At 42.5% G+C, this 25,127-nt stretch overlaps 1 protein-coding gene across 1 annotated transcript; it reads left to right on the forward strand.

Moving 5' to 3' along the window:
• The first annotated feature begins 1,606 nt into the window (after nt 1-1,606).
• On the forward strand, nt 1,607-4,336 carry LOC111917846 (aluminum-activated malate transporter 4). The gene is made up of 6 exons (XM_023913508.2): nt 1,607-2,203; nt 2,304-2,441; nt 2,512-2,775; nt 2,849-2,985; nt 3,054-3,200; nt 3,343-4,336. The coding sequence occupies exons 1-6, from the start codon at nt 1,843-1,845 to the stop codon at nt 4,045-4,047; spliced, it is 1,752 nt and encodes a 583-aa protein (XP_023769276.1). The 5' UTR covers nt 1,607-1,842; the 3' UTR covers nt 4,048-4,336.
• The last annotated feature ends 20,791 nt before the right edge of the window (nt 4,337-25,127 follow it).

Genomic DNA, 25,127 nt, shown 5'->3' on the forward strand with positions numbered 1-25,127 from the left:
ACATGAATTCTGATTTTCCAATACGATCTCTATTTTTCGCACTCCACTTGACATGAACAATGCTTTTTTAGAAAATACAGTTGTTTTCAGATTTTTGCTGATGTCTGAGATTTTCACAGGCCACATTATTTTTTGGAGTCAACACTAATAAAAACTACATAGTTTTGATAAAATAATAATAATAATAATAACATTTGCAGGCCACCAAGTTTTTGTAGGTGGTATCCTGTGAAAATTATAGCTAATGAGGAGATTTTTCTGATTTTTAGCTTTTCTTTAAAAGAAAACATTAGAAAAATTAACTAGTGTATTGTGTATTATTAGATAAGTATATAAATAGAAATTTACATTACTATTCTTTTTTTAGTTTCAAATGTAACATCTCTATGATCTATTTGACATCTTGGTAAAAATAACAAAGTTGATTAAAACACGAAACTGGGTTAATTATATAGGGATATATACAGTAAAGTCCCAATATTTTCATCGATTTGACAAGAAAGTCCTAAACTTTATTTTTTGGACAGTAAAGTCCAAATTACCGACAGTTTTTGACATTTTTACCATTTTTCCCGGTTAGCCGGTAATTAGGACTTTTTAGTCAACAAAATAAAGTTTAGTACTTTCTTGTCAAATTGTCAATTAGGACTTTACTGTCAAAAAAATAAAGTTTAGGACTTTTTTTGTCAAATCGTTGAAAATATTAGGACTTTGGTGTATATATAATTTTTTGGTTAGAAATTTAATGGTATGATACTCTTTAAGCATAAGAGTTATTGAAACCTTCTCTAATCAGTTAGATCCTATTGAAATCCTTAACGTTTGCTTCTTGTTAAATCGTTTTTTTAATCTCAACAAACCGACATTGAAAAAAATTGAGATAATCAAGAAAAAAAAAAGAACCAGGTCTGTGTTGGTTTTTTTCAGTCTAAAAATGGAGAAATTAGAAACCTAAAAAAACGAAATTGTCCTGGCTTTATACAAACACAAACAACACATGCCTAGTCAAAAGGGTGTGAATGTGGAGAAGGGAAAGAAAGGCAATTTCGTTTTTTTCGGTTTCTTATTTCTCCATTTCTGGGGCTGCAAAAAGCCAATACAACCCTGGTTCTTTCTTTGTTTCTTGATTATCTCAATTTTTTTCAATGTCGGTTTGTTGAGATTAAAAAAACGATTTAACAAGAAGCAAACGTTAAGGATTTCAATAGGATCTAGGAGATTAGTGAATATTTCAATAACTCTTATGCTTAAAGAGTATCATACTATTAAATTTCTAACCAAAAAAATTATATATACACTAAAGTCCCAATATTTTCAACGATTTAACAAAATAGTCCTAAACTTTATTTTTTTGACAGTAAAGTCCTAATTGATGATTTGACAAGAAAGTCCTAAACTTTATTTTTTTGACAAAAAAGTCCTAATTACCGGCTAACCGGGAAAAAAGGGTAAAAATGTTAAAAACTGCCGGTAATTTGGACTTTACTGTTAAAAAAATAAAGTTTAGGACTTTGTTGTAAAATAGATGAAAATATTGAGACTTTAACGTGTATATCCCAATTATATAAGTCACTCAACATATAATATGAAGTATTATTAAGTTTAATCCAGATAGGAGTCGTTGGGCGGTTTGGATCAGCCGATCAGAGATCTGAAAGTCAGAGATCCTCTTCCCCTTGTCTTCCCACTTCCTTCCCTTTCATAATGCTCTCCCACCTCTCCCCTCCGATCACCATCCACTTCCTCCTCCTCCGTTCCCTCTCTGCTCAATCTTACATCTCTCTGCATATACCCACGTCCATGCGACTCACTTCTCTTTCATAAAGATCTAGGCACAAAAAAATGGCAGCCAATCTTGGATCCATGTCGCGAAATTTTACAGACAAAAGCAAAGAAAGGTTGCTATCTCGAAAGGGGTACTCGGAATTAGGTATTTTCAATGAATCCTATATCTCCACCAACAACGAAGATACTTCGCTTCTCGGTAAACTCCAGGAATGGTGGACCAATGTTCGACTGTTCCTTGTTAACGCTTACGAGATGGGCCGCTCCGATCCCAGACAGTTCATATTTGCTGCTAAATCGGGATTGGCACTTGCTATCGTCTCTGTTCTTATATTTTTCAAAGAACCCTTTACTTATATTACTCAGTATTCCATCTGGGCAATCCTTACTGTCATCGTCGTCTTCGAATTCAGCATAGGTAACTAACCTTAATTAATTCCTCATTCCAAGATCTCAATCGTCACACCCTTGTTTAGTTTTGATCTGATTGAACTTGATGGAATCGGAATATTTCATAGGAGCAACACTTAGCAAAGGATTTAACCGTGCTTTGGGGACGTTTTCTGCCGGCGTTCTTGCATTAGCTATCGCTCAAGTTTCCATGTGGGCTGGGGAGTGGCAAGAGGTCGTGATTGTGGTCAGCATTTTTGTAGCAGGTCGGTTTAAACTCTAAACACCTCTTTCGCAATTTCCTTCGCTAAAGTCGCAAACTTTATTCCGTTTCAGGTTCTATATCAAGCTATGTGAAAATGTACCCATCAATGAAGCCATACGAATACGGGTTCAGAGTCTTCATGTTAACATTCTGTATAGTTCTCGTGTCAGGGACTTCACATTTTGTCCAAACAGCTGTTTCACGATTGTTGTTAATTGGAGTAGGGGCAGGTGTGTGTTTGATTGTTAATATATGTGTTTATCCGATTTGGGCTGGTGAAGATCTGCATAAATTGGTAGTGAAGAACTTTAGGGGCGTTGCTACTTCCTTAGAAGGTAAATCTTTTCCAATTTAGTCTTAATTAAACCATGATTAATAACGATTTAACCAATAGATTAACTTGTATAGGATGTGTTAACAATTACCTTCAACATTTTGGATACGAAAGAATACCTTCAAAAATCTTGGTATATCAGGCCTTGGATGACCCTTTATATAGTGGATATAGATCGGCAGTACAGTCTACAAGTGAAGAAGATGCTCTGGTATATATATGTGTTTTATTTTTTGTTTACAAATTAAATATGAAGGTGACTTAGCTCACTTTTTGCAGCTGGGGTTTGCTGTTTGGGAACCTCCACACGGACGTTACAAAATGCTGAGATATCCGTGGTCAAATTATGTCAAAGTCAGTGGTGCGCTTAGGCATTGTGCGTTTATGGTCATGGCAATGCATGGTTGTATACTTGCAGAAATACAGGTAACTTTGGTCCTAGTATTATCATTAATTAAGAATCCTCATAGATGTAGTTATGTTTCGTTTACTTCCAAAAGCATGGTTAGCTGTACATTTTGATTTACCTTTCCGTATTTTGGCTGTGAAACTGGTTGGTGATATATAGGCATCTGCTGAACTAAGAAACATGTTCAAAAACGAAATCCAGAAGGTGGGTACAGAAGGCGCAAGAATCTTACGTGAGCTAGGAAGCAAAGTGGAGAAACTGGAAAGACTAAGCCCCGACGTCGACTTGCTTGAGAAAGTTCACGAGGCTGCAGAGGAGTTACAAATGATGATCGACCAAAAATCTTATCATCTTGTCAACTCTGAGAAATGGGCACCTGGAAGACAGCCAAAAGAGTTTGAAGATCCCGATCGTTTTCAAGAACTAAAAGAAGACGAAATCAAACCAAATGTCATCAACTCCCTCAGTGAAGCAAACCTAAACCTAAACCCAAAACCACCGCTTCCATACAAAACCCAAGACCGTAATGTTCCAAATATGTCTGCCCATCCGTCCATGGTGCATTGGGGATCGTCGGAAGATGTGTTGAAGAACCAGATGCACTGGCCTTCACGGCTTTCGATTCTTGGTGACACGATTCTCAATGTGCGTGAAGTGAGGACTTACGAAAGTGCAAGTGCGTTGTCTCTTGCGACTTTTACTTCTTTGTTGATCGAGTTTGTTGCGAGGCTTCAGAATCTTGTGAGCGCGTTTGAGGAGCTTAGTGAGGCTGCCAAGTTTTCTGAACCTGTTAATCCACTTGAAGTGAGGGAGAAGGTGGGGCTATGGACCAAAATGCTCAAGTGCATCGGGATCAAGGATTAAGGTTGATGGATGCACCTTTTGTAGCCCTCAAGTAACATTGACAATTCTACAATTGGAAGTCGTTTTTTGTGTGCGAGTATATCTTGCTGTGGTGAGTAAGTACTCTGTGTTATTGTGATTTGTTTGGTGTAAAGATAGAGTATAGGGAAGGGGAAATGAACCTTCTTCGTATAATTTCACAGGTTTTTTGTGTTATCCTTCATAAATTCAAGTTCTTTGTGTAAAAAAACTTAGTACCGGGTTCTCAAATGTTTAAAAAGAAATAAAGTGGTCAAATTCTTTGGAGAAATTACTAAAATGGTATTCAATTCCATTTGTATGTTGTTTTTCTGTTTATAGATTGAAAAAATGTAAATGATATTTGAAAATAGATTAAAAGTTCATGTGAATTATTGTTTGTCTCTTCCTAGAAAACAAGTACATTCAACCCCTTGTGTGACTCGATTGAACCATCGATGATCTACCATGGCGTTAATATCATATAGACAACCATCTATGGTCTACCATGGGGTTTAATATCATATAGACAAAAATGCATAAATGGTTCTTGTGGTTAGGTCAAAATTGTCATTTTGGTCTAAAAAAGTTTAGACTAGCATAAGAGGTCCAAACTTTTTATTTTGTTGTGAGTTTGGTCTAATTTATTTTGAATTTTTTTATAATGACGATTTTGCGTTTATTATTATTTTATTTTCTATTTTTCTTTTATTACAACAATTTAAAAACAATTAAGAAAAAACCAAAAATAAAATACCTCTCTCTCTCTCTCTCATCTGCCACGTCCGATGACCCACAAATCCGTCATCGTCGTGACCAACGAGATCTATATGTTTTCCGACGACATCTACATTCAGAAAATTGCCACTTCTTCGATGACGCTGATGATTCGACGAGTATGGAGACGAATAGATCTGGCGAGATATCTAGGGTTTGTAGAGGCGGTAGCTCTGACAAAGGCTCAGGTTCGAACAACACAGGGGTTTGAGCAACGCCGTAGGGGTTCGGGTTCTGCCGTTTAGGGTTTAAAAGGCATCGTATGGCAGCTCAAACATCAAGATTTGTTGTCACCCTCATTTTTTGGATTTGAACAGATCTGGCTAGATATCTGACGTCATTTAGGGTTTCAGTCGTCCGTCTTTATCCTTCTCTGGTGAGGTGCCATCATTTGCAAAAACCCTAGCGCCGCCACCCTTCTAGTTTTTCGTAACCCTTGCTTTTCAGATTTGTTGTCGCCCTCGTTTGTTGCTTCGATCCACGAAGATCTGCAAAACCTTGGTTTTTTGCTTCAAACAACAGATGGCTTAAAGATGATGTTGCTCCAATGAGTGTTGTGTATTGAACTAGGTTTATGTGTTGGGTCTTGTATATCAGATTTCTAGTTTTGAATATCATATCTTCTTGAAGAGATGTATGCTCTTGATATCATATGTGTTTAATCATTCTGGGTTTTTAATGTGTTCTTGTATGTTAGATTTCTGATTTTCGCTTAGTTGTTCATCTAGAAAGAGAGAGAGAGAGAGAGAGAGAGAGAGAGAGAGAGAGAGAGAGAGAGTTGTGTATGTGTGTGGTGTTCATTGGACTAGGTAAACTTCACGACGACTGAAATTCCCGGCGATTAATGTAACAACCCAAAAATACAGATAAAATTTTTGTTTTCAAATTCATTCAAAACATACAATAATCATATCAAAATAGTCGAAAGTGTATCAAAGTAACATTTTATCAGACTACAAATTCCCGAAATCACATAATGCGGAAAATCATAGCTAGATGCAGTGCGATTAGGCCAGGCCCTTCCCCTTCGGGCTGGAAGTACATGAAACGTAAACTGAAAACCGTAAGCACAAAACTTAGTGAGTTCCCCCAAAATACCATATAACATAAAAACATACAGTCAAGCATATATGGGTGCTTGCAATCCCCTTCGGTCTATTTCAACCGGATACAATCAAGCATATATGGTTGCTTACAATTGTAGCACCTGGTTCCTGGTACGTAAATCTTATTTGTGTATTTTCCATTTTTAGCCTTGGAATCGACGAGTCATAGGTCCGACTCGTCGAGTAGAGACGGGACCTCGGGACACGTTTAAGTTGGTGACTCGGCGAGTCCATATTCCGGACTCGGCGAGTCACCGCTGTTGGATGAAACCCTAAGTTTCAGGGGTTTGCACCCTATTTAAACAACATATCCGCCCCAAGCCAGCCCCCATTCACCCCCCAGAGCTTCCAACCCTCGTTCTAAGCTATTCATAGAGAGTTTGAAGCAATTGTTGTGTGTTCTTGAAGGTTTTAAGGCAAAAGGGAAGTAGATCAAGAGGAAGGGAAGGAATCCAAGCATCTTTGTGCTCTCTCAGTAGTTCCTTTGAGGTATAACCCGTTTTCCCCCTGTTTCTATGCTTATTACTTCATTTAAGTCATTCTTGAGCCAATCCCCAAGCTTGTGTGTGCAAATTATTTCGTAATAAGCTGATTGGCCCTTAGATCTAGGCATGATTGAGCTCTAGGAGCTCAGATCTGTTGCCTTTATGGACCCTCATTGCATGAAGACCCTATATCTACCCTTTTGGGTGCATTTTGAACCCTAAAACCCTTATTGGTGAATATCTACACGTAAAGTTGGAAACTTTACGTGTGATTCATGCTCTAGGAACCCAGATCTGTGAATGGCATGGACTGGAATTGAGCAAATCCGTGTAGTTAGTGGTTGCATGGCAACGACTCGGCGAGTCGTTCATCTGACTCGGCGAGTCGGTTCGCGAGTCTCCGAGTTTGTCCCCTTTTCGTAGTGTCGAGTGAGCAGTGAGTCACAGGGTGTGACTCAGTGAGTCGGAAGCTGAACTCATCTATGGAGGAACTCGGCGATTCAATGCCCTGACTCGGCGAGTTCAAGGCAATCTCCTTAGATCAAGAACAGACTCGGCGAGTTGTTCATACAACTCGGCGAGTCGCAGCATAAGTGTTCTTCGGATGAAGATGAACTCGGCGAGTTGTTCATACAACTCGGCGAGTCTTAGCATAAGTGTTCATCGGATGAAGATGAACTCAACGAGTTGTTCATACAACTCGGCGAGTAGGATGAAGGACTTGAATATCAGTTTAGAAGGAGGACTCGACGAGTAGAAACGGGATTCAGGACAATCGTTTGGGTAGGGACTCGGCAAGTTGGAAAGCCAACTCGGTGAGTCAGGTCAACTGAAAGTTGACTCTGACTTTGACTTAGGGCATGATCAGGGGTAAAATGGTCATTTTACCCAAAGGACAGTTAGCAGTGTTTGATTGAGTATGTTGTGGGAATTGCAGCCGGAGGATTTCCGGAGCAGCAGCAGCAGCAGTAGACAGTCAGTTCCCGATCAGATCAGCAACTACTTCGAGGTGAGTTACCTTCCAGTAGCGGTGGGTCTACGGCCACAATGTCGGCCCACCAGTAGGAGTTGTATGTAGATGATTGTCTCCGTGATATTCATCTAGGGATTTCTACTACCTGTGTTATGTTTATGTGCTAGTATGATATGATGCTATGTGCTAGTGACAGTAGGGGGGAGATAGTCCCCGAGGTATCCGGTCGGTAGGGCCGAAGGGGTAGTTATACCCAGCCATGTTAGATAGATTCTGATATTGTGATACATGTTATGTGGTAGTAGTGGAGGGGAGGAATAGTTCCCCAGTATCCAGTCGAGAGGACCGAAGGGGAGGCCAGCACCCAGATATGCTAGGCAATATCCGGTCGAGAGGACCGAAGGGGAGGCCAGCACCCAGATATGCTAGGCAATATCCGGTCGAGAGGGCCGAAGGGGTAGGTCGGGTACCCAGATATGCCTGACAATATATGTATGTTATGAGATTATATGGTATGTGGTACAGTGGAGGAACTCACTAAGCTTCGTGCTTACGGTTTTCAGTTTTGGTTTCAGGTACCTCCTCAGCTAAGGGAAAGGAGCCGGCGCGGTAGCAGCATGTCACACACACACACACACTCTCTTGTTTCCGCAGTTACGAGTTTATTCTGGGATTGATACTCTGATATTTGATTGATCGAATGTTGTGGTTTTCAATTTGGTTTTCGATGTGAAATGGTTTAATCAAACAATGTTTTAACTATTAATGCTTTCATGTAATGTTTTATAACGAAATTTTTGGACGTGAAAATTGGGTCGTTACAAGTTGGTATCAGAGCCCTGGTTTGAGGGATTCGGACAAACCTTCGGGGGTGTCTGAACTCAAATCGAGGGATTAAAAGATCTTCTAAAAGAAAATGTTTTCTAAAAGTTAAGAAAAGAGTTTCGAGAAAGAACGAAGTGTGTGATGTGCGTGACCGGCCGAGCTTAAGTAAGTATTCCCCAAAGTACCCATACGAGTTTATGTTATGTTTATCAGCTTTTGTAGAACAGCATGCTAGAATAGGACTAAGGATCTAGGAGTGATGCCTTATGTGCCTGCTTTATGTGTTTCAGTTGTATGAGAATTGCATGCTCGTTATTGAGTAGACAGCAAGTAGGATAGCCTGATTAGGTTATGCCTGATAGTATGAGCTTAGCACTTTATGCTAGTACAGTTCCTGTAAGCAGATAGAGTTGATTGAGATTTTTACCCTTGTCTGAATGCTGCTTGCTTCATGCTATGTGGGACTCTGAATAATGGGAGTTAGCCATTAAGCGAATACGTCACGTCACATGTGATCAAGGTTGAATAATCTTAGAGTGCCGGATTTGATCCTACTGCGTAGCTCTTGTTTGAGTCCAACCGTTGTAGGGATGAGTCGGGTACTCGAAGGATTATCTGAGCCTCGTCACATGTGATGGTATTCGGGTAATGGCTAATTGGTATTACAAGGAGGCCTGCAGCAGCTGAGGACTGGGTAGAGTAGAATCAGAGATTTCCCTAGGGCAAGCCTAGGATGAGTATAGCAGTGATCAACAGTAGTGAAAGGGATCTGGTGGAGTCGAGGCATTCCTTGAAGAAGGCACGGATAGATGTGGAAGGTAGTATGGGCCCGTACTACTGAAAGCAGAGGATCCTTACCCGAACCAAGGAAGGCCAAGATAAGACCAGGGAACTTGTAAGTAGCAGTGATCCCTCAGGAAGTATCAGTATCACTAATGATTGTATTATGTATTGCAGAATGGTGGTACTTCGACCGAGGCCGGTAGATGGCGGTTCAGGAGAGGGGTCAGGTTCGGGATCAGGTTCCGAGCCGATAGATGAGGGACTACGCGAGTTCATCGCGTCAGAGATCACCAGAGGCATCCTTGAGTCGACCCCCATCATCTTTGGGTCGATCAAGGAAGGGATCATCGAGTTGATGGAGGATCGCCTTCGGGCATTCAGGAGTGATATGGCATCTAGCCAGTCAGGATCTCGCACACTGTCCTTCAAGGACTTCAGGGGCAGTGGTGCGCCGGATTTCCATGGGGTGAAAGACCCCATTACTGTCAGGCGATGGATTGCAGACATCGAGTCTACACAGTTGACTAGCTTCTGCCCTGAGGGGTCGAAGGTGAGGTATGCAGCAGGGTGTTTACGGGACCGAGCACGGGATTGGTGGGAGTCAGTGGGTGACTCGTTGGGAGCCTCAGCTATCGAGGCTATGACCTGGTCGGACTTTGTGACCCGGTTCAGGGCAGAGTTTGCGCCGACTGTCGAGCTTCAGTAGCTGGCCAGGGAGTTTCTGGACATGAGGCAGACGACGGAGACTGTGGCGGAGATCACCGCCAAGTTCTGGGAGAGGGCTTTGTTGGTGCCCCAGTATGATGGTGACGAGGATATGAGGAGGACCTGCTATCACGACATGCTCCGGGCTGATATCTGGGAGCACGTTAGTTTTTCAGCTTGCCCCACCTTGGACTCCATGATTGCCACGGCGAGGGAGAGGGAGATAGATTTGGAGCACATCCGGAAATCGAAGGCAGAAGAGGGTCAGTCAGGAGGGGCTTCGGGGAAGAAGCTCAAGGGATCAGATGCGGGGCCGAAAGGCCAACAGGGACGGGGACGCTGCAGGAAATGCGGCAAGACGCACGAGGGGGCGTGCAGGTTGGGATCATCAGGCTGCTACAAGTGTGGCAAGTCTGGGCACTTTAGCAGGGATTGCACTGCTCCGGCAGCAGTTATTCAGATGTTTGAGTTGCTGTGTTTCCACTGCAACCAGAGGGGCCACAAGAAGGCCAATTGCCCCTAGTTGACAGTTTCAGCGTCAGCTCCAGCGACCATGCGGATCACGGATGGCCGGCAGGGCAAGGTAGAGGCTCCAGTGGTGAGAAGTCGAGTGTTTCAGTTGACTACCGAGGAGGCACGTGCCGCACCCGATGTGGTGACGGGTATGATTCTTTCCCTCTATTTTATTTTTATGATGTTATGATATTGATATGTGCTCTGTATGTATATGTATGCATTAGGATCGTTCCATGTGAACGACATCCCAGTTCAGGTGTTGTTCGACTCGGGTGCATACCGATCATTTGTTTCCCTTGCGCTTAGCAAGAAGTTTCATGAGACTTCGGGCGAGTTAGATTGCCCTTTAGAAGTAGAGATTGCTGATGATCGATCGGTGCGAGCATCGATGGTGTTTCGAGATTGCATATTGCATTTGTTTGAGGAGTGCTACTTGGTAGACTTGGTTCCCATTCCGTTGCGTGGGAACAAGGTGATTATAGGCATGGATTGGTTGAGCCCTAATGGAGCGGTGATAGATTGCGCGTAGCAGCTAGTGCGGGTCAGGATCCCAAGCGGGGGAGAGTTAGTGATTCATGGCGAGAGGCCGCAGTGTGGACCCGCAGTATGTTCAGCAGCAAGGGCGAGACGCTACCTTCAGCAGGGATGCGCAGGATATGTCACGTACGTGATGGATACCCGGGAGGCGGGTAAGGCGACAGTGAGCAAGGTTCCGGTGGTGCGAGAATTCGCAGATGTTTTTCCAGAGGAGCTTCCTGGGATACCTCCGGAGCAACAGGTTGAGTTTAGGATTGACCTCGTTCCTGGTGCGGCTCCGATAGCCAAGGCACCGTATCAGTTGGCTCCTCCTGAGATGCAGGAGTTGTCTACACAGCTGCAGGAGCTGTTAGACAAGGGATTCATTCGACCGAGTAGTTCACCCTGGGGAGCCCCGATTTTGTTCGTAAATAAGAAGGATGGGTCGCATCGAATGTGTATAGATTACCGGGAGCTGAACAAGGTAACGGTGAAGAACTGTTACCCGCTCCCGAGGATTGATGACCTCTTTGACCAGCTTCAGGGAGCATCTTGGTTCTCCAAGATTGATTTGCGTTCGGGTTATCATCAGATGAGGGTCAGGGAGGAGGATACGCAGAAGACCGCGTTTCGGACGCGCTATGGCCACTATGAGTTTGTGGTGATGTCGTTTGGGCTCACCAATGCTCCTGCCGCGTTCATGGACCTCATGAACTGCGTATGTAGACCGATGCTGGATCGGTCTGTGATAGTCTTTATCGATGACATCTTGGTTTATTCCAAGACTCAGGAGGAGCATGAGGAGCATCTGAGAGAGGTGTTGGAGACCCTGAGGAGGGAGAGCTTGTATGCCAAGTTCTCCAAGTGTGAGTTTTGGTTGCGCGAGGTGCAATTTCTCAGACACCTTGTCAACCAGAACGGGATTCTGGTTGATCCGGCCAAGGGCGAGGCCGTGATGAGATGGGAGATTCCGAAGTCTCCATCTGAGATTCAGAGTTTCCTGGGATTAGCAGGCTACTATCAGAGATTTATTCAGAATTTCTCCACGATAGTCGTACCCCTGACGCGACTGACAAAGAAAACCGTGGTCTTTCGATGGGGACCCGAGCAGCAGGCTGCATTTGAGACACTGAGACAGAGACTGCGCGAGGCACCGATCTTAGCCCTACCAGAGGGCGTAGAGGATTTTGTGGTATACTGCGACGCGTCCATTTCAGGGATGGGCGCGGTACTGATGTAGAGGGGGCATGTCATTGCCTACGCTTCGAGGCAGCTCAAGCCTCACAAGGCGAACTACCCAACGCATGATTTGGAGTTGGGGGCGGTGGTTTTTGCCCTCAAGATTTGGCGGCATTACCTCTACAGGGTTCGATGTACCATCTACACGGACCACAAGAGTTTGAGGTACCTCATGGATCAGCCGAATCTGAACATGAGGCAACGTTGGTGGTTGGACGTGGTGAAGAATTATGATTGTGAGATCCTGTACCACCTGGGGAAGGCCAACGTGGTGGCCGATGCGCTTAGCCGCAAGGCGGCACCGATTAGGGATATGTGCATGAGGATGACCGTAGTGACTCCCTTGTTGGAGCAGATTCGGGAGGCCCAACAGGAGGCTATCAAGGAGGAACATCGGAAGAGTGAGCATGTGGTGGGTCAGGTTTCCTCATTTGATTATGATAGCCGAGGACTATTGACACTACACCGTAGGGTGTGGGTGCCGTATCACGGAGGCGTGCGCCAGATTTTGATGGAGGAGGCGCACAAGTCCCGATTCTCTATTCATCCCAGAGCGACGAAGTTGTATAGGGATCTTCGTCTAGATTATTGGTGGCCCTGCATGAAGCGGGATGTGGCATGGTACGTTGAGCGGTGCTTGACCTGCAGGAAGGTCAAGGCCGAACATCAGAGGCCGCATGGCAAGATGCAGCCATTGGATATTCCACTGTGGAAATGGGAAGATATCACGATGGATTTTATCACGAAGCTTCCCAGGACCGCGCGTGGAGTGGATTCGATTTGGGTCATCGTGGATCGATTGACCAAGAGTGCTCACTTTATCCCGATTCAGGAGAGCATATCGGCCGAGAAATTGGCCGACATCTATATCAGGGAGATCGTGGTGCGGCACGGGGCGCCAATATCGGTTATCTCGGACAGGGATGTGCGTTTTACTTCCAGATTTTGGAAGAGATTTCATGACGAGTTGGGCACTCGTTTGCATTTTAGCACCGCCTTTCACCCGCAGACGGATGGTCAGAGTGAGCGGACCATCCAGACTCTAGAGGATATGTTGCGGGCGTGCGTGCTAGACTTTGGTGGTAGCTGGGATACTTATCTTCCCTTGGCCGAGTTCTCCTACAACAACAGCTACCACACGAGTATTGACCATCCCCCATTCGAGATGTTGTATGGTCGGAGGTGCAGGACCCCGATATGCTGGGGTGAAGTAGGCCAGAGAGTCATGGGGAGCACCGAAGTGGTGCTCAAGACGACCAAAAGGATCCAGCAGGTTCGGAGCAGGCTTCAGACTGCTCAGAGTCGGCAGAAAAGTTACGCCGACAAACGCCGATCCGACCTGGAGTTCCAGGTTGGGGATATGGTTCTCCTGAAGGTGTCGCCTTGGAAGGGTGTCATTCGATTCAGGAAGCGGGGCAAGTTGGGCCCGAGGTTTATTGGGCCGTTCAGGGTTGTACCCCGGGTGGGCAAGGTGGCGTATAGGCTGGATCTGCCAGTCGAGCTCAGCCAGATCCACAACACTTTCCATGTTTCTCAGCTGCGGAAGTGCCTAGTGGACGACTCAGCAGTAGTGCCGTTAGAGGATATTCAGGTTGATGACAGCCTAAATTACATTGAGCGCCCAGTCGCAATCCTCGACAGGAAGTCGAAGGATTTGAGGAACAAGAGGGTGGAGCTAGTGAAGGTGCAATGGCAGCACCGTAAGGGTTCGGAATGGACTTGGGAATCGGTGGACGAGATGTTGGAGCATTACCCCGAGCTGTTTTAGGATCGAGCAGCAGACTTCGAGGACGAAGTCTAAAATAAGTGGGGGAGATTTGTAGCACCTGGTTCCTGGTACGTAAATCTTATTTGTGTATTTTCCATTTTTAGCCTTGGACTCGACGAGTCATAGGTCCGACTCGTCGAGTAGAGACAGGACCCTGGGACACGTTTAAGTTGGTGACTCGGCGAGTCCATATTCCGGACTCGGCGAGTCACCGTTGTTGGATGAAACCCTAAGTTTCAGGGGTTTGCACCCTATTTAAACAACATATCCGCCCCAAGCCAGCCCCCATTCACCCCCCCCCCCAGAGCTTCCAACCCTCGTTCTAAGCTATTCATAGAGAGTTTGAAGCAATTGTTGTGTGTTCTTGAAGGTTTTGAGGCAAAAGGGAAGTACATCAAGAGGAAGGGAAGGAATCCAAGCATCTTTGTGCTCTCTCAGTAGTTCCTTTGAGGTATAACCCGTTTTCCCCCTGTTTCTATGCTTATTACTTCATTTAAGTCATTCTTGAGCCAATTCCCAAGCTTGTATGTGCAAATTATTTCGTAATAAGCTGATTGGCCCTTAGATCTAGGCATGATTGAGCTCCAGTAGCTCAGATCTGTTGCCTTTACGGACCCTCATTGCATGAAGACCCTAGATCTACCCTTTTGGGTGCATTTTGAACCCTAAAACCCTAATTGGTGAATATCTACACGTAAAGTTGGAAACTTTACGTGTGATTCATGCTCTAGGAACCCAGATATGTGAATGGCATGGACTGGAATCGAGCAAATCCGTGTAGTTAGTGGTTGCATGGCAACGACTCGGCGAGTCGTTCATCTGACTCGGCGAGTCGGTTTGCGAGTCTCCGAGTTTGTCCCCTTTTCGTAGTGTCGAGTGAGCAGTGAGTCACGGGGTGTGACTCAGTGAGTCGGAAGCTGAACTCATCTATGGAGGAACTCGGCGAGTCAATGCCCTGACTCGCCGAGTTCAAGGCAATCTCCTTAGATCAAGAACAGACTCGGCGAGTTGTTCATACAACTCGGCGAGTTGTTCATACAACTCGGCGAGTTGTTCATACAACTCGGCGAGTTGTTCATACAACTCGGCGAGTCGCAGCATAAGTGTTCTTCGGATGAAGATGAACTCGGCGAGTTGTTCATACAACTCGGCGAGTCTTAGCATAAGTGTTCATCGGATGAAGATGAACTCGACGAGTTGTTCATACAACTCGGCGAGTAGGATGAAGGACTTGAATATCAGTTTAGAAGGAGGACTCGTCGAGTCGTCGCCTAACTCGACAAGTAGAAACGGGATTCAGGACAATCGTTTGGGTAGGGACTCGGTGAGTTGGAAAGCCAACTCGGCGAGTCGGGTCAACTGAAAGTTGACTCTGACTTTGACTTAGGGATGATCAGGGGTAAAATGGTCATTTTAAACAAAGGACAGTTAGCAGTGTTTGATTGAGTATGTTGTGGGAATTGCAGCCGGAGGATTTCCGGAGCAGCAGAAGCAGCAGTAGACAGTCAGTTCCCGATCAGATCAACAGCTACTTCGAGGTGAGTTACCTTCCAGTAGCGGTGGGTCTACGGCCACAATGTCAGCCCACCAGTAGGAGTTGTATGAAGATGATTGTCTCCGTGATATTCATCTAGGGATTTCTACTACCTGTGCTATGTTTATGTGCTAGTATGATATGATGCTATGTGCTAGTGACAGTAGGGGGAGATAGTCCCCGAGGTATCCGGTCGGTAGGGCCGAAGGGGTAGTTATACCCAGCCATGTTAGATAGATTTTGATATTGTGATACATGTTATGTGGTAGTAGTGGAGGGGAGGAATAGTTCCCCAGTATCCGGTCGAGAGGACCGAAGGGGAGGCCACCACCCAGATATGCTAGGCAATATCCGGTCGAGAGGGCCGAAGGGGTAGGTCGGGTACCCAGATATGCCTGACAATATATGTATGTTATGAGATTATATGGTATGTGGTACAGTGGGGGAACTCACTAAGCTTCGTGCTTATGGTTTTCAGTTTTGGTTTCAGGTACCTCCTCAGCTAGGGGAAAGGAGTCGACGCGGTAGCAGCATGTCACACACACACACACTCTCTTGTTTCCGCAGTTACGAGTTTATTCTGGGATTGATACTCTGATATTTGATTGATCGAATGTTGTGGTTTTCAATTTGGTTTTCGATGTGAAATGGTTTAATCAAACAATGTTTTAACTATTAATGCTTTCATGTAATGTTTTATAACGAAATTTTTGGACGTGAAAATTGGGTGGTTACAACAATCCCCTTTAGTCTATTTCAACCGGATACAATCAAGCATATATGGGTGCTTGTAATACCCTTCGGTCTATTCAACTGGTATCGAATCTATTCACCCCTACCACTACCATATAATATCATAACAAAATAATCACATAGTCATCAAGCAAATAAAGGCATTACTGACAAATGTCATGAAGACAATCATCATACTACATCATAAACTAGTGGGTCGGCATTGGTGCCTTCGACCAACGGATACAGTAAGGAAACTCACCTCAGACTAAAGGTATCAAATCATACTCAGTGACTGACTCATGAAATCCTCTCCCTAAGTCACAAGTATAAAATCCTAATTAGCAATTAAGTTAATAATCTAACCCGAGAGTTCAAACCCTAATTCTTGACTTAAAAGCAAAAAAGGTTGCTTAACCCTTGCCTTATTGGGCCTACCCCACCAAGGCCCAAATCCAAACTAGTCCAAATAGGCATTCCAAGCCCAAATACAAGGCCTTAAGGCCTAATATTGCCTAAGAGCTCCTAGGTTGGCCTAAAGCCCATAAATGTCCTACTACTATAGGTAGGAATGAGGGTTAAACCTATACAAGGCAAAAATCCCAATAAAACTTAAGCGCACGATCTTTTAATCCCACAGACTACGTATGTGTGGCGTACATGGCTTGTACGCCCGGCGTATGCATTCGGTCCGGAATCGAGGCACTGGCCCAGTACGCGCATCGTACCTAAGAGTATGCCCGACGTATTGGCCATTCACCCCAAAAATGCTCCAATGTCTTAACCCATTAAGCTTTAACGTCCAAAATTTAGATCCAAGCTCATAGAAGTTTCCTAAGCCATAATGTTGCAAACTTTATGCTCTTTCATGCCTTAATGGGACTCAAACCATGAATTAAGTCTTCTATCTCTCTTAAGTGGTCACCAACTCATGCATGGCTGAGTCTTAGCCTTCAAGATACGATTTTTATAACTTCATGCACCCCTAAGATTCCAAAAGGATAACTCAAATGATCTGGAGTAGCCCATACTCCAAAAGACCAAGTTATGGGACCAAAAGATGCTAAGTTCTTCCTTAAACCTAGATCTAAGCTTAGAATGAACAAGTTTCAGACTTTATACCTCCAATGAGCTAGAAATTATGCATAAACCATGGATCTACGAGCCTCTTCTTCAACTTTGCTTCTCCTTAAGCCTCCTTCTTCTTCAAAATCGTTAAAGAACACCTAAAAACTCTTTGTAAGCTCAAGAATGCTCTCAAGATGGCTAGGTTTTCAAGATTAGCACTAAAAGGCAATGGGGGCTGAAAGGGTAATGATCTTGAAGGACTTAATGAGCTTAAACATGGTGCAAACTATGACGACAATCAATTTTGATCAAACAAAGTCAACGAAATTCAATCAGGTCAACTCAACTCGTATTAGGATTTTAGGAGAAAAGTGATATTTCCTAATGTTTCTAATGTACGATCGATAAATTATAATACAAAGTATCTCTCTTATTGGAAATTATTGGATAAACCTCAATTTGGGTTGGTAAAGCAAAAATTCGATAATTTAATCACATATTATTTGAGTATAAATAATATTCATAACTCAATGTAGTGGAGTTCATAAATCTTATACTACATTGCAAATTCATAACAAAGGCTACAAACACAAATTTTTGGTGAATTCGTCAGCAAATGCGACAAAGTTTATACCCGACTAAACACCCAAATTTTTAGCGGCAAGAACTTGGGAGTTCCACCTAACTTTCCTGTAACGTATTATTATTTTTAATATAAGGATTTTTATAATAATTTGAATTTTTATAATTCAAATTTAATATTTATACATCCTTTATACCATATTATTTTTATAACAACACCATCATTTTTATAAAAGACGCATAGTGCTATATGTAACATAAACATTTTGAAATCGTGTTTTGTAAATGTTAAAAGTAAATAATATTATGAAATATTATGTGATATTGAGTATTAGTTCTAACAGATAGTTTTTACTAGAAATGAAGTAAAACTATGTTTAGAATCACTCGAAAAGTATTGGAAGTCTTATGAAATTTCAATTAAAAGTCAAATATCGAAATTTAACGAAAATATAAAACTTGAAGTAAGTAAAATTTTATTATTGAAAGTTGTAAAGAATCTCATTAGAAACATTTAGGCGAAAACCTCATCGAAATCCGAGTTATAACGAAGAAGTTATGACCAATCGAAGATCCGTGACAAAACCGAAACGGCACCGAATGACGTAAAAGTGAGTTTTCGATAAACTACTTTTTAGCCTTAGTGATCTAAACGAAATTTGTAGTACTTGTTAAACCGATAATTTTCATAAAAAGAACGTCCAAATCTGACTTCGTATGAGGAGTTATGATTTTTCTAATTTTCGGGATAGCAGTAGACAACTAAAAAGTCAAAATAAAGATCGAGTGATTTTTAGCTGACACAACCTAAACGAGAATCTAAGGTCACGTCAATAGTAGTACAACGGTAAAAAGACAGACGAAAACAGATATCGGATGAAGACGTTATGAATTTTTAACGGATTTTCCTGTCCCGGTCTGTTAAAAATAATCATATTAAAAATAAAGTCAAAATTAGCTGACGAAGTCTAAGCGAAAGTTGTAGAGTATATTTCCACCTACGCGTGCATATAAAGAACGTCAAAAATGGAGTCCGTATGCGAAAGTTCTGGATTTTAGAAGTTTGGGACACAAAAATCGAGAAAATCCCGAAATCCGGGAAAAATCGCATGGTTGGGGTTCGGCCACGTCACCTCGCATGCGAGGCCGCCTCGTGTCCGCCAGGTGCTCGTTGCTAATTTGACCGAAGATGCGGCCCAGTAAGAAGTTGACGCGCCTCGCACCGGTGGCAGGTCCAAAGCGAGCCACGTGCCTCGCCCGCGCATCCGACGCGTGTTCCCTTCTCCCCTCAAATCTGAGCTTCGCATACTATAAATAGCAGGGCGCGAACCCTCCCAGTTTTTGTTGGAATTTTGCATACTTTTTCACTCTAAAGCCTATTTTAAGCCAATTTTAATCCCCAGAAGCCCCGGGATCATTCCTAACACCCAGAACACGTCCCGAAGTGCCCGAAGAGCCCAAGAAATTTATCTTTTCTGTTTGAATCCCAACCCTCGCAAGGCCCGGTTTTCAACGAAGAAATCTATTTTTTATAACGAAGTGCTGCACAAATTACTATTTTAACCCCCGGTTAATTCACGGTGAGTTCAATATATAAGAACAATTGTATGTTATGTGTTATATGTGTTATGTGCTTTTCTATTGTTATTATTTCTGCTATTTATGATAGCAAAGTTGTACCTTTGGCCATGTGATCGGTGAAAGAACTTAGATTTACAGTGGTATTGGTATGTAGCCTCTGGCCGTGTAGAGCATGTCTCGCAAGAGAATGATTTTTACCCTTATGGCATTGGCAGAAGGTTGGATAGGGCTAAAAGCCTGAAATCTACCAAAATGTTTAATCAGAAATTGTATGTCTTCTATGCCACTTGGGCTGAAGTCTTATTGATGTATATCAAATATGGAAATTGTTGTATCCCATTGATTGTATATCTTTGAATCAAATCATTGATTGATATGGAAAGCTTGTCACATGATTCACATATGCCTTTGTTGTTCCTTGTTCCTCTTTGCTTCTGCCATATTAAAGTATATATATGGCATAACGTTATATTGTATCTATTATTGAACTCACTAAGCGTCACCGCTTACCCCTCTCAATGTTTAACAAATTGCAAGAGATAAGTAACCAGTATAGTCGTATACTGTTGGAAGGTTTAGAATAATTATAATATTACTTTTGTAATTAGGGATCATGTATGTATAAAAGTATAGTATCCTGGGTAGTTGTGTAATATATAACACTTTGTAATAGTCGGTTTGTATCCAGTCGTTTGTAATCACTTTATCATTGTAAAATATAATTTTTTATTTTATGAGTATGCATGTAGCATGTTTTGGAGTAACAATTGTTTAGTATGAAAGTGTGGGTCTTTCAATCATGGTATCAGAGCGGTAGTTTAAGTGAACTAAATACCACTGATTGGTATTTAGACTTAAACCGTCGGAAGTTCAATATATGAACTGGATCATTATAAGTATATGGATACAAACCATAGGAAATATTTAAGTAAAAGTAGTAGGTAATAATAAATCCTAATATTCTAAAATACTATGTTGCTCCAAATTTTCAGAAGAATGGCTGAACAGGAAGGTAGCCATACACCAGAAATGGGTGGAGATCCTAAACCTGGTGAAGTAAATACTCCAGTATCCCTTCGTGAGGAGCGACTCTTGGGTAAACTTACAGGTGTTATATGACAGACTCTCGAAGAACACAAAAAGAATGGTGATAAAGGAAATGAGAAAGTCACTGTAGAATCTTCAAAAGGAGAGACGAGACATCCTTCATTCAAAACTTTCAAGAGTAGCGGTGCTACAGAGTTTTCTGGTGTCCTTAATCCCATAGTTGTTTTAACTTGGATTCAGAACACAGAGAAAGTATTCCGTGTCTCTCATGTGGATAATGAAGATAAGGCTAATTATGCTTATGTTATGCTCGTAGGAGAAGCCTTGGTCTAGTGGGAAGCAACATATGAAGCTCTCAACGAGTATGACCGAGAGAATATATCTTGGGAGATGTTCAAAACTCGTTTGCTAGGGAAGTATTGCCCTCTATACATGAGGAGAAGATTAGAGAAAGAATTCCTCGAGCTTAAACAAGGAGGAATGACTATGATTGATTATGAAACTCAATTCAATCAAAAAGAACAGTTTGCAACAAAGTATATTCCAACTGAGGACGAAAAAATCCAGTTATTCCTGGATGGACTACGATATGAAATCCGCGATTTCGAGGGTAATCGGTATGTTCTATCATTTGAAAAGGTTGTTGAGTATGCTCGAAAGCGAGAGCATAACTTAGAAATACGTGGTGCCACTTTTTCTGTTCCGAAGCATCCACGTATTGTTCAAACTACTCCTATTTCCTCTATTCCACCAGCTCAATCTGTTCGAACTGAACCTGGTAAACAAGTGCAAAGTTAAAATGCCCCTCGTGGCCACGGTAGGTCACAATCTTTTTCTCTTCAATCGTCATCGTGTCGAAATTGTGGAAAGAATCATCCAGGCGAATGCAAATTAGAAAAAGGACCAGTGATTTGTTATAGATGTGGAGAAGTAGGCTACATGAAGTCTGTTTGTCCGATGAAGAATGTTACATGCTTTTCTTGTGGTGTTGCTGGCCACATGAAGTGTTTTTGCCCTACTCTTACTAGTCAGATGAAGGGAAGTCAAGCTTCTGTTCAACAACCGGCGAGAAGTCAAGCTCCTGTTCAACAATCAAAGGGTACTCCAACTAAAAAGGTGGAGGTGCCAAAAGCTAAGGGACGTGCATTCCAGATTACCACAGAGGAGGCACGTGAGGACCCAAATGTTGTAACGGGTACATTTCTTGTCAACTCTAGACCTGCTCACATCTCATTTGATTCGGGTGCCTCAGATTCTTTTGTGTCTCATGAATTTGTGAATTCCTTTCAAATTGTTTACTATGCACTCGCACAACCATTTCATGTAGATATTGCGGGAAGTATATCATTAATTGCTGATAAAGGCTATAGGGATTGTGTCATAGAAATTGAAGGCTGTAATTTCCTTGCTAATCTGATTCCTATCTCCTTGCCCAACTTTGATATTATTCTCGGCATGGATTGGTTGTCAAAGAACCATGCAGAACTCTTGGGCTATGAAAAGATAGTACGTATTCCCATTGAAGGGGAGAATCCTATTTATGTATACGGTGAACAAAGAATCTTAAAAATAATCTCTTTCCTCAAAGCTCGTAACTTCATATCGAAGGGGTGCCCTATCTATCTAGCCTACACAGTTGATATCTTAAGAGAGGTGAAGAAAACATTAAATGATGTTCACGTTGTTAACGAATATCCTGATGTTTTCCCCGATGATTTGCCTAGACTTCCTCCGGACAGGCAAGTAGAATTCCAAATTGACCTTGTGTCTGGTGCTACTCCGATTGGAAAGACTCCTTATTGTCTTGCGCCAGCTGAAATGAAAGAAATGATTACTCAACTGCAAGAATTACTTGACAAATGCTTTATTCGACCGAGTACCTCTCCTTAGGGTGCTCCAGTATTGTTTGTCAAGAAGAAAGATGGTCTGATGCGAATGTGTATTGATTACCGTGAGCTAAATAAGGTGACTATCAAGAACAAGTATCCACTACCTCGCATTGACGAGCAGGATGTACCGAAGATTACTTTTCGTCACTATCACCCGTCACCACCACTCACCTACCATCACCACCAATCACCATCACATGTGTCCACTACCCATCACCACCACCCCACCCACCATCTCCACCTCTACCCCCACCCCCACCACCAACCACTATCACCCACCTCCACCACCCTCCTCCTCCATATAATCACATGTGATTAAATACATGAATCGAAAAAGAAAAAATTGATTTTTTCCACATAAATCATATGTGATCGGATACATATAATCATATGTGATTATATGTATTTAATCACATATGATTTATGTGGACAAAGAACAACTTTTGAATCAAGAACACACAAACAAATCTTGCGCACATAAATCATATGTAGTTATATACATATAATCACATGTGATTAAATACATATAATCACATGTGATTAAATGATAATGTTGAATCAGAAACACAAATCGAATATTGTCCATATAAATAATATGTGATTAGATACGTATAATCACATGTGATTACATACAAGATCTATTGAACTGAGAATGTGAAAATGAAACTTGTCCATATAAACCATATGTGAGTAGATACATATAATCATATGTGGTTATATGGATTTAATCACATTTGATTTATTTGGACAATATTTACTTTTGCGTTTTCGATTCAGTAGTTAGTCTCATGTATTTAATTACACACGATTATATGTATCTAATCACATATGATTTATGTAGAAAAATTTTGTTTTCATGTTCTTGATTCAATAATTGTTCTCATATATATAATCACATTTGATTATATGTATCTACTCACATATGATTTATATGGGCAATACTGGTTTTTTTCTAAATAAATCATATGGGATTAGATACATATAATTACATGTAATCAAATACACTTGAATAACAAAATTAAAATTTATCCACATAAATAATATGTGATTAGTCATATATAATCGCATTTGATTATATGTTTTAATCACATATGATTTATGTGAACAATATTCATTTTTTCGTTTTCGATTCATTAGTTGGTCTCATGTATTTAATCATATGTGATTATATGTATGTAATCACATATGATGTATGTGGAAAAAGATTTTCTTTTGCGTTTTTTATTCAACAATTGTTTTTGTTTATATAATCACATGTGATTATATGTAACACCCCAAAGTTTGGAAAGTCAAGAAAAGAAAGAAGACCTCAATTTTAAGGGGAGACTCGGCAAGTCCATGGAGGGACTCGGTGAGTTCGAGCGGGATCCGGGTCGAGGTGTAAGCGACCGACTCGACGAGTCGGCCAAGGAGACTCGACGAGTTGGGTCTGAATGAAGAAAACCCTAAATCCGAGACTTGGAGCCTATTTAAGCGTCTCATTCTCCTTCCTAGGGTTCCTTTACTGCCTCTCTACCCCAGAACACCAAACCCTAGCCACCATATTCGTTTTAGAGCTAGATCTTGCCTTGAAGAGTGCACTAGAGCTTGGAAAAGGAAGAAAGGCTTTGGAGGTGCAAGAAGGGACTGTAGATCCGGGATTGAGAAGACATTTCAGACCAATTGGAGGTAATAAGTTGTTGCTTGGAATCCCTTTGCACCTAGATCTATTCTCATGTGTGAGTTTTGGACATTTTGGCATGATAAGTAACCATTTCGAGTTAGAGGTCCAGATCTGAGGTTGCTACCTCAGATCCATGTTTGTTTTGGTCTAGAATCCCCTAAAGTATCAGCCTTTGGTATGTTGAAGAAGTATGTTGCCATAAACCCTAGTTTGAATGTGTTTTAAGCCTAGATCTCTTGATATACACGTAAAGTTTGCCACTTTACGTGGGGGATAGGCCTTAGAAGTATGGATCTATGAGTTGGAAGCCCTGCTTGGCTCGAAAAGCCACTGCATGGATTAAGGACTGAATAGACTCAACGAGTTTTTCGAGTGGACTCGGTGAGTATCTTGAAGATGAGGAGGAACTCGACGAGTGGGATGAACAGCTCGTCGAGTCGGATGAAGTTAGGCATCAACTCGGCGAGTTGGAGGAACAACTCGATGAGTTGGTTGAAGATTGCCTTGGACTCGGCGAGTCAGGTCGCGAACCCCAAACCCTTCGAGTTGAGACTCGAATCAATGAGTCGGGTGGAGACTCAGCGAGTTGGACAGGACAGGACTCGGTAATCATTGGACTCGGCGATTCATGGACTGACTCGGCGAGTCGAGTCATGAATAGAAGGACCCTGAGCATATGAACTCGACGAGTCAGTAGGTGGACTCGGCGAGTAGGGTTGACCTGGAAGGTTGACTTTGACCAGGATTTTGACTTTGACCAGAGCTTACTTAGTTGACTTTTAGAGGACTGTCAGGCTAAGTGTCATATTGATATTGGTAGCTCGGAGAGCTGGAGGAGCAGCGGCTTAGGGGATTGTCGATTAGTAGCCAGAGGATTATCGGCAGAGCTCAGCAGTTCAGGTGAGTTTCCTTCCAGTAGGAACGGGTCTAAGGCCACAATGCCGGCCCGTTTAGCTAGCAGTAGTTTCCGGATTTTGATCCGATGCAGTAGTTAGTATGTTTGATGCCTTTGTGGCTCAGACAGGATTTATGTGTTATGTGTTCCGGGCTACGACCCAATGTAGTATGCAGTATATGTGTGTTCATGCTAGTTGATATGTTTATGTTATGTTATGTTCAGTTAGTCCGGACTTTGGTCCGATGCAGGGGGCAAGGCCCCAGTTAGTCCGGACTTCGGTCCGATGCAGGGGACAAGGTCCCAGTCAGTTTCCGGACTTCGTTCTGATGCAGGGGGCAAGGCCCCAGTTAGTCCGGACTTCGGTCTGATGCAGGGGGCAAGGCCCCAGTTAGTCCG

The sequence above is a fragment of the Lactuca sativa genome, chromosome 9 (assembly GCF_002870075.4).
Source record: "Lactuca sativa cultivar Salinas chromosome 9, Lsat_Salinas_v11, whole genome shotgun sequence".
In the NCBI taxonomy this organism is placed as follows: Eukaryota; Viridiplantae; Streptophyta; class Magnoliopsida; order Asterales; family Asteraceae; genus Lactuca; species Lactuca sativa.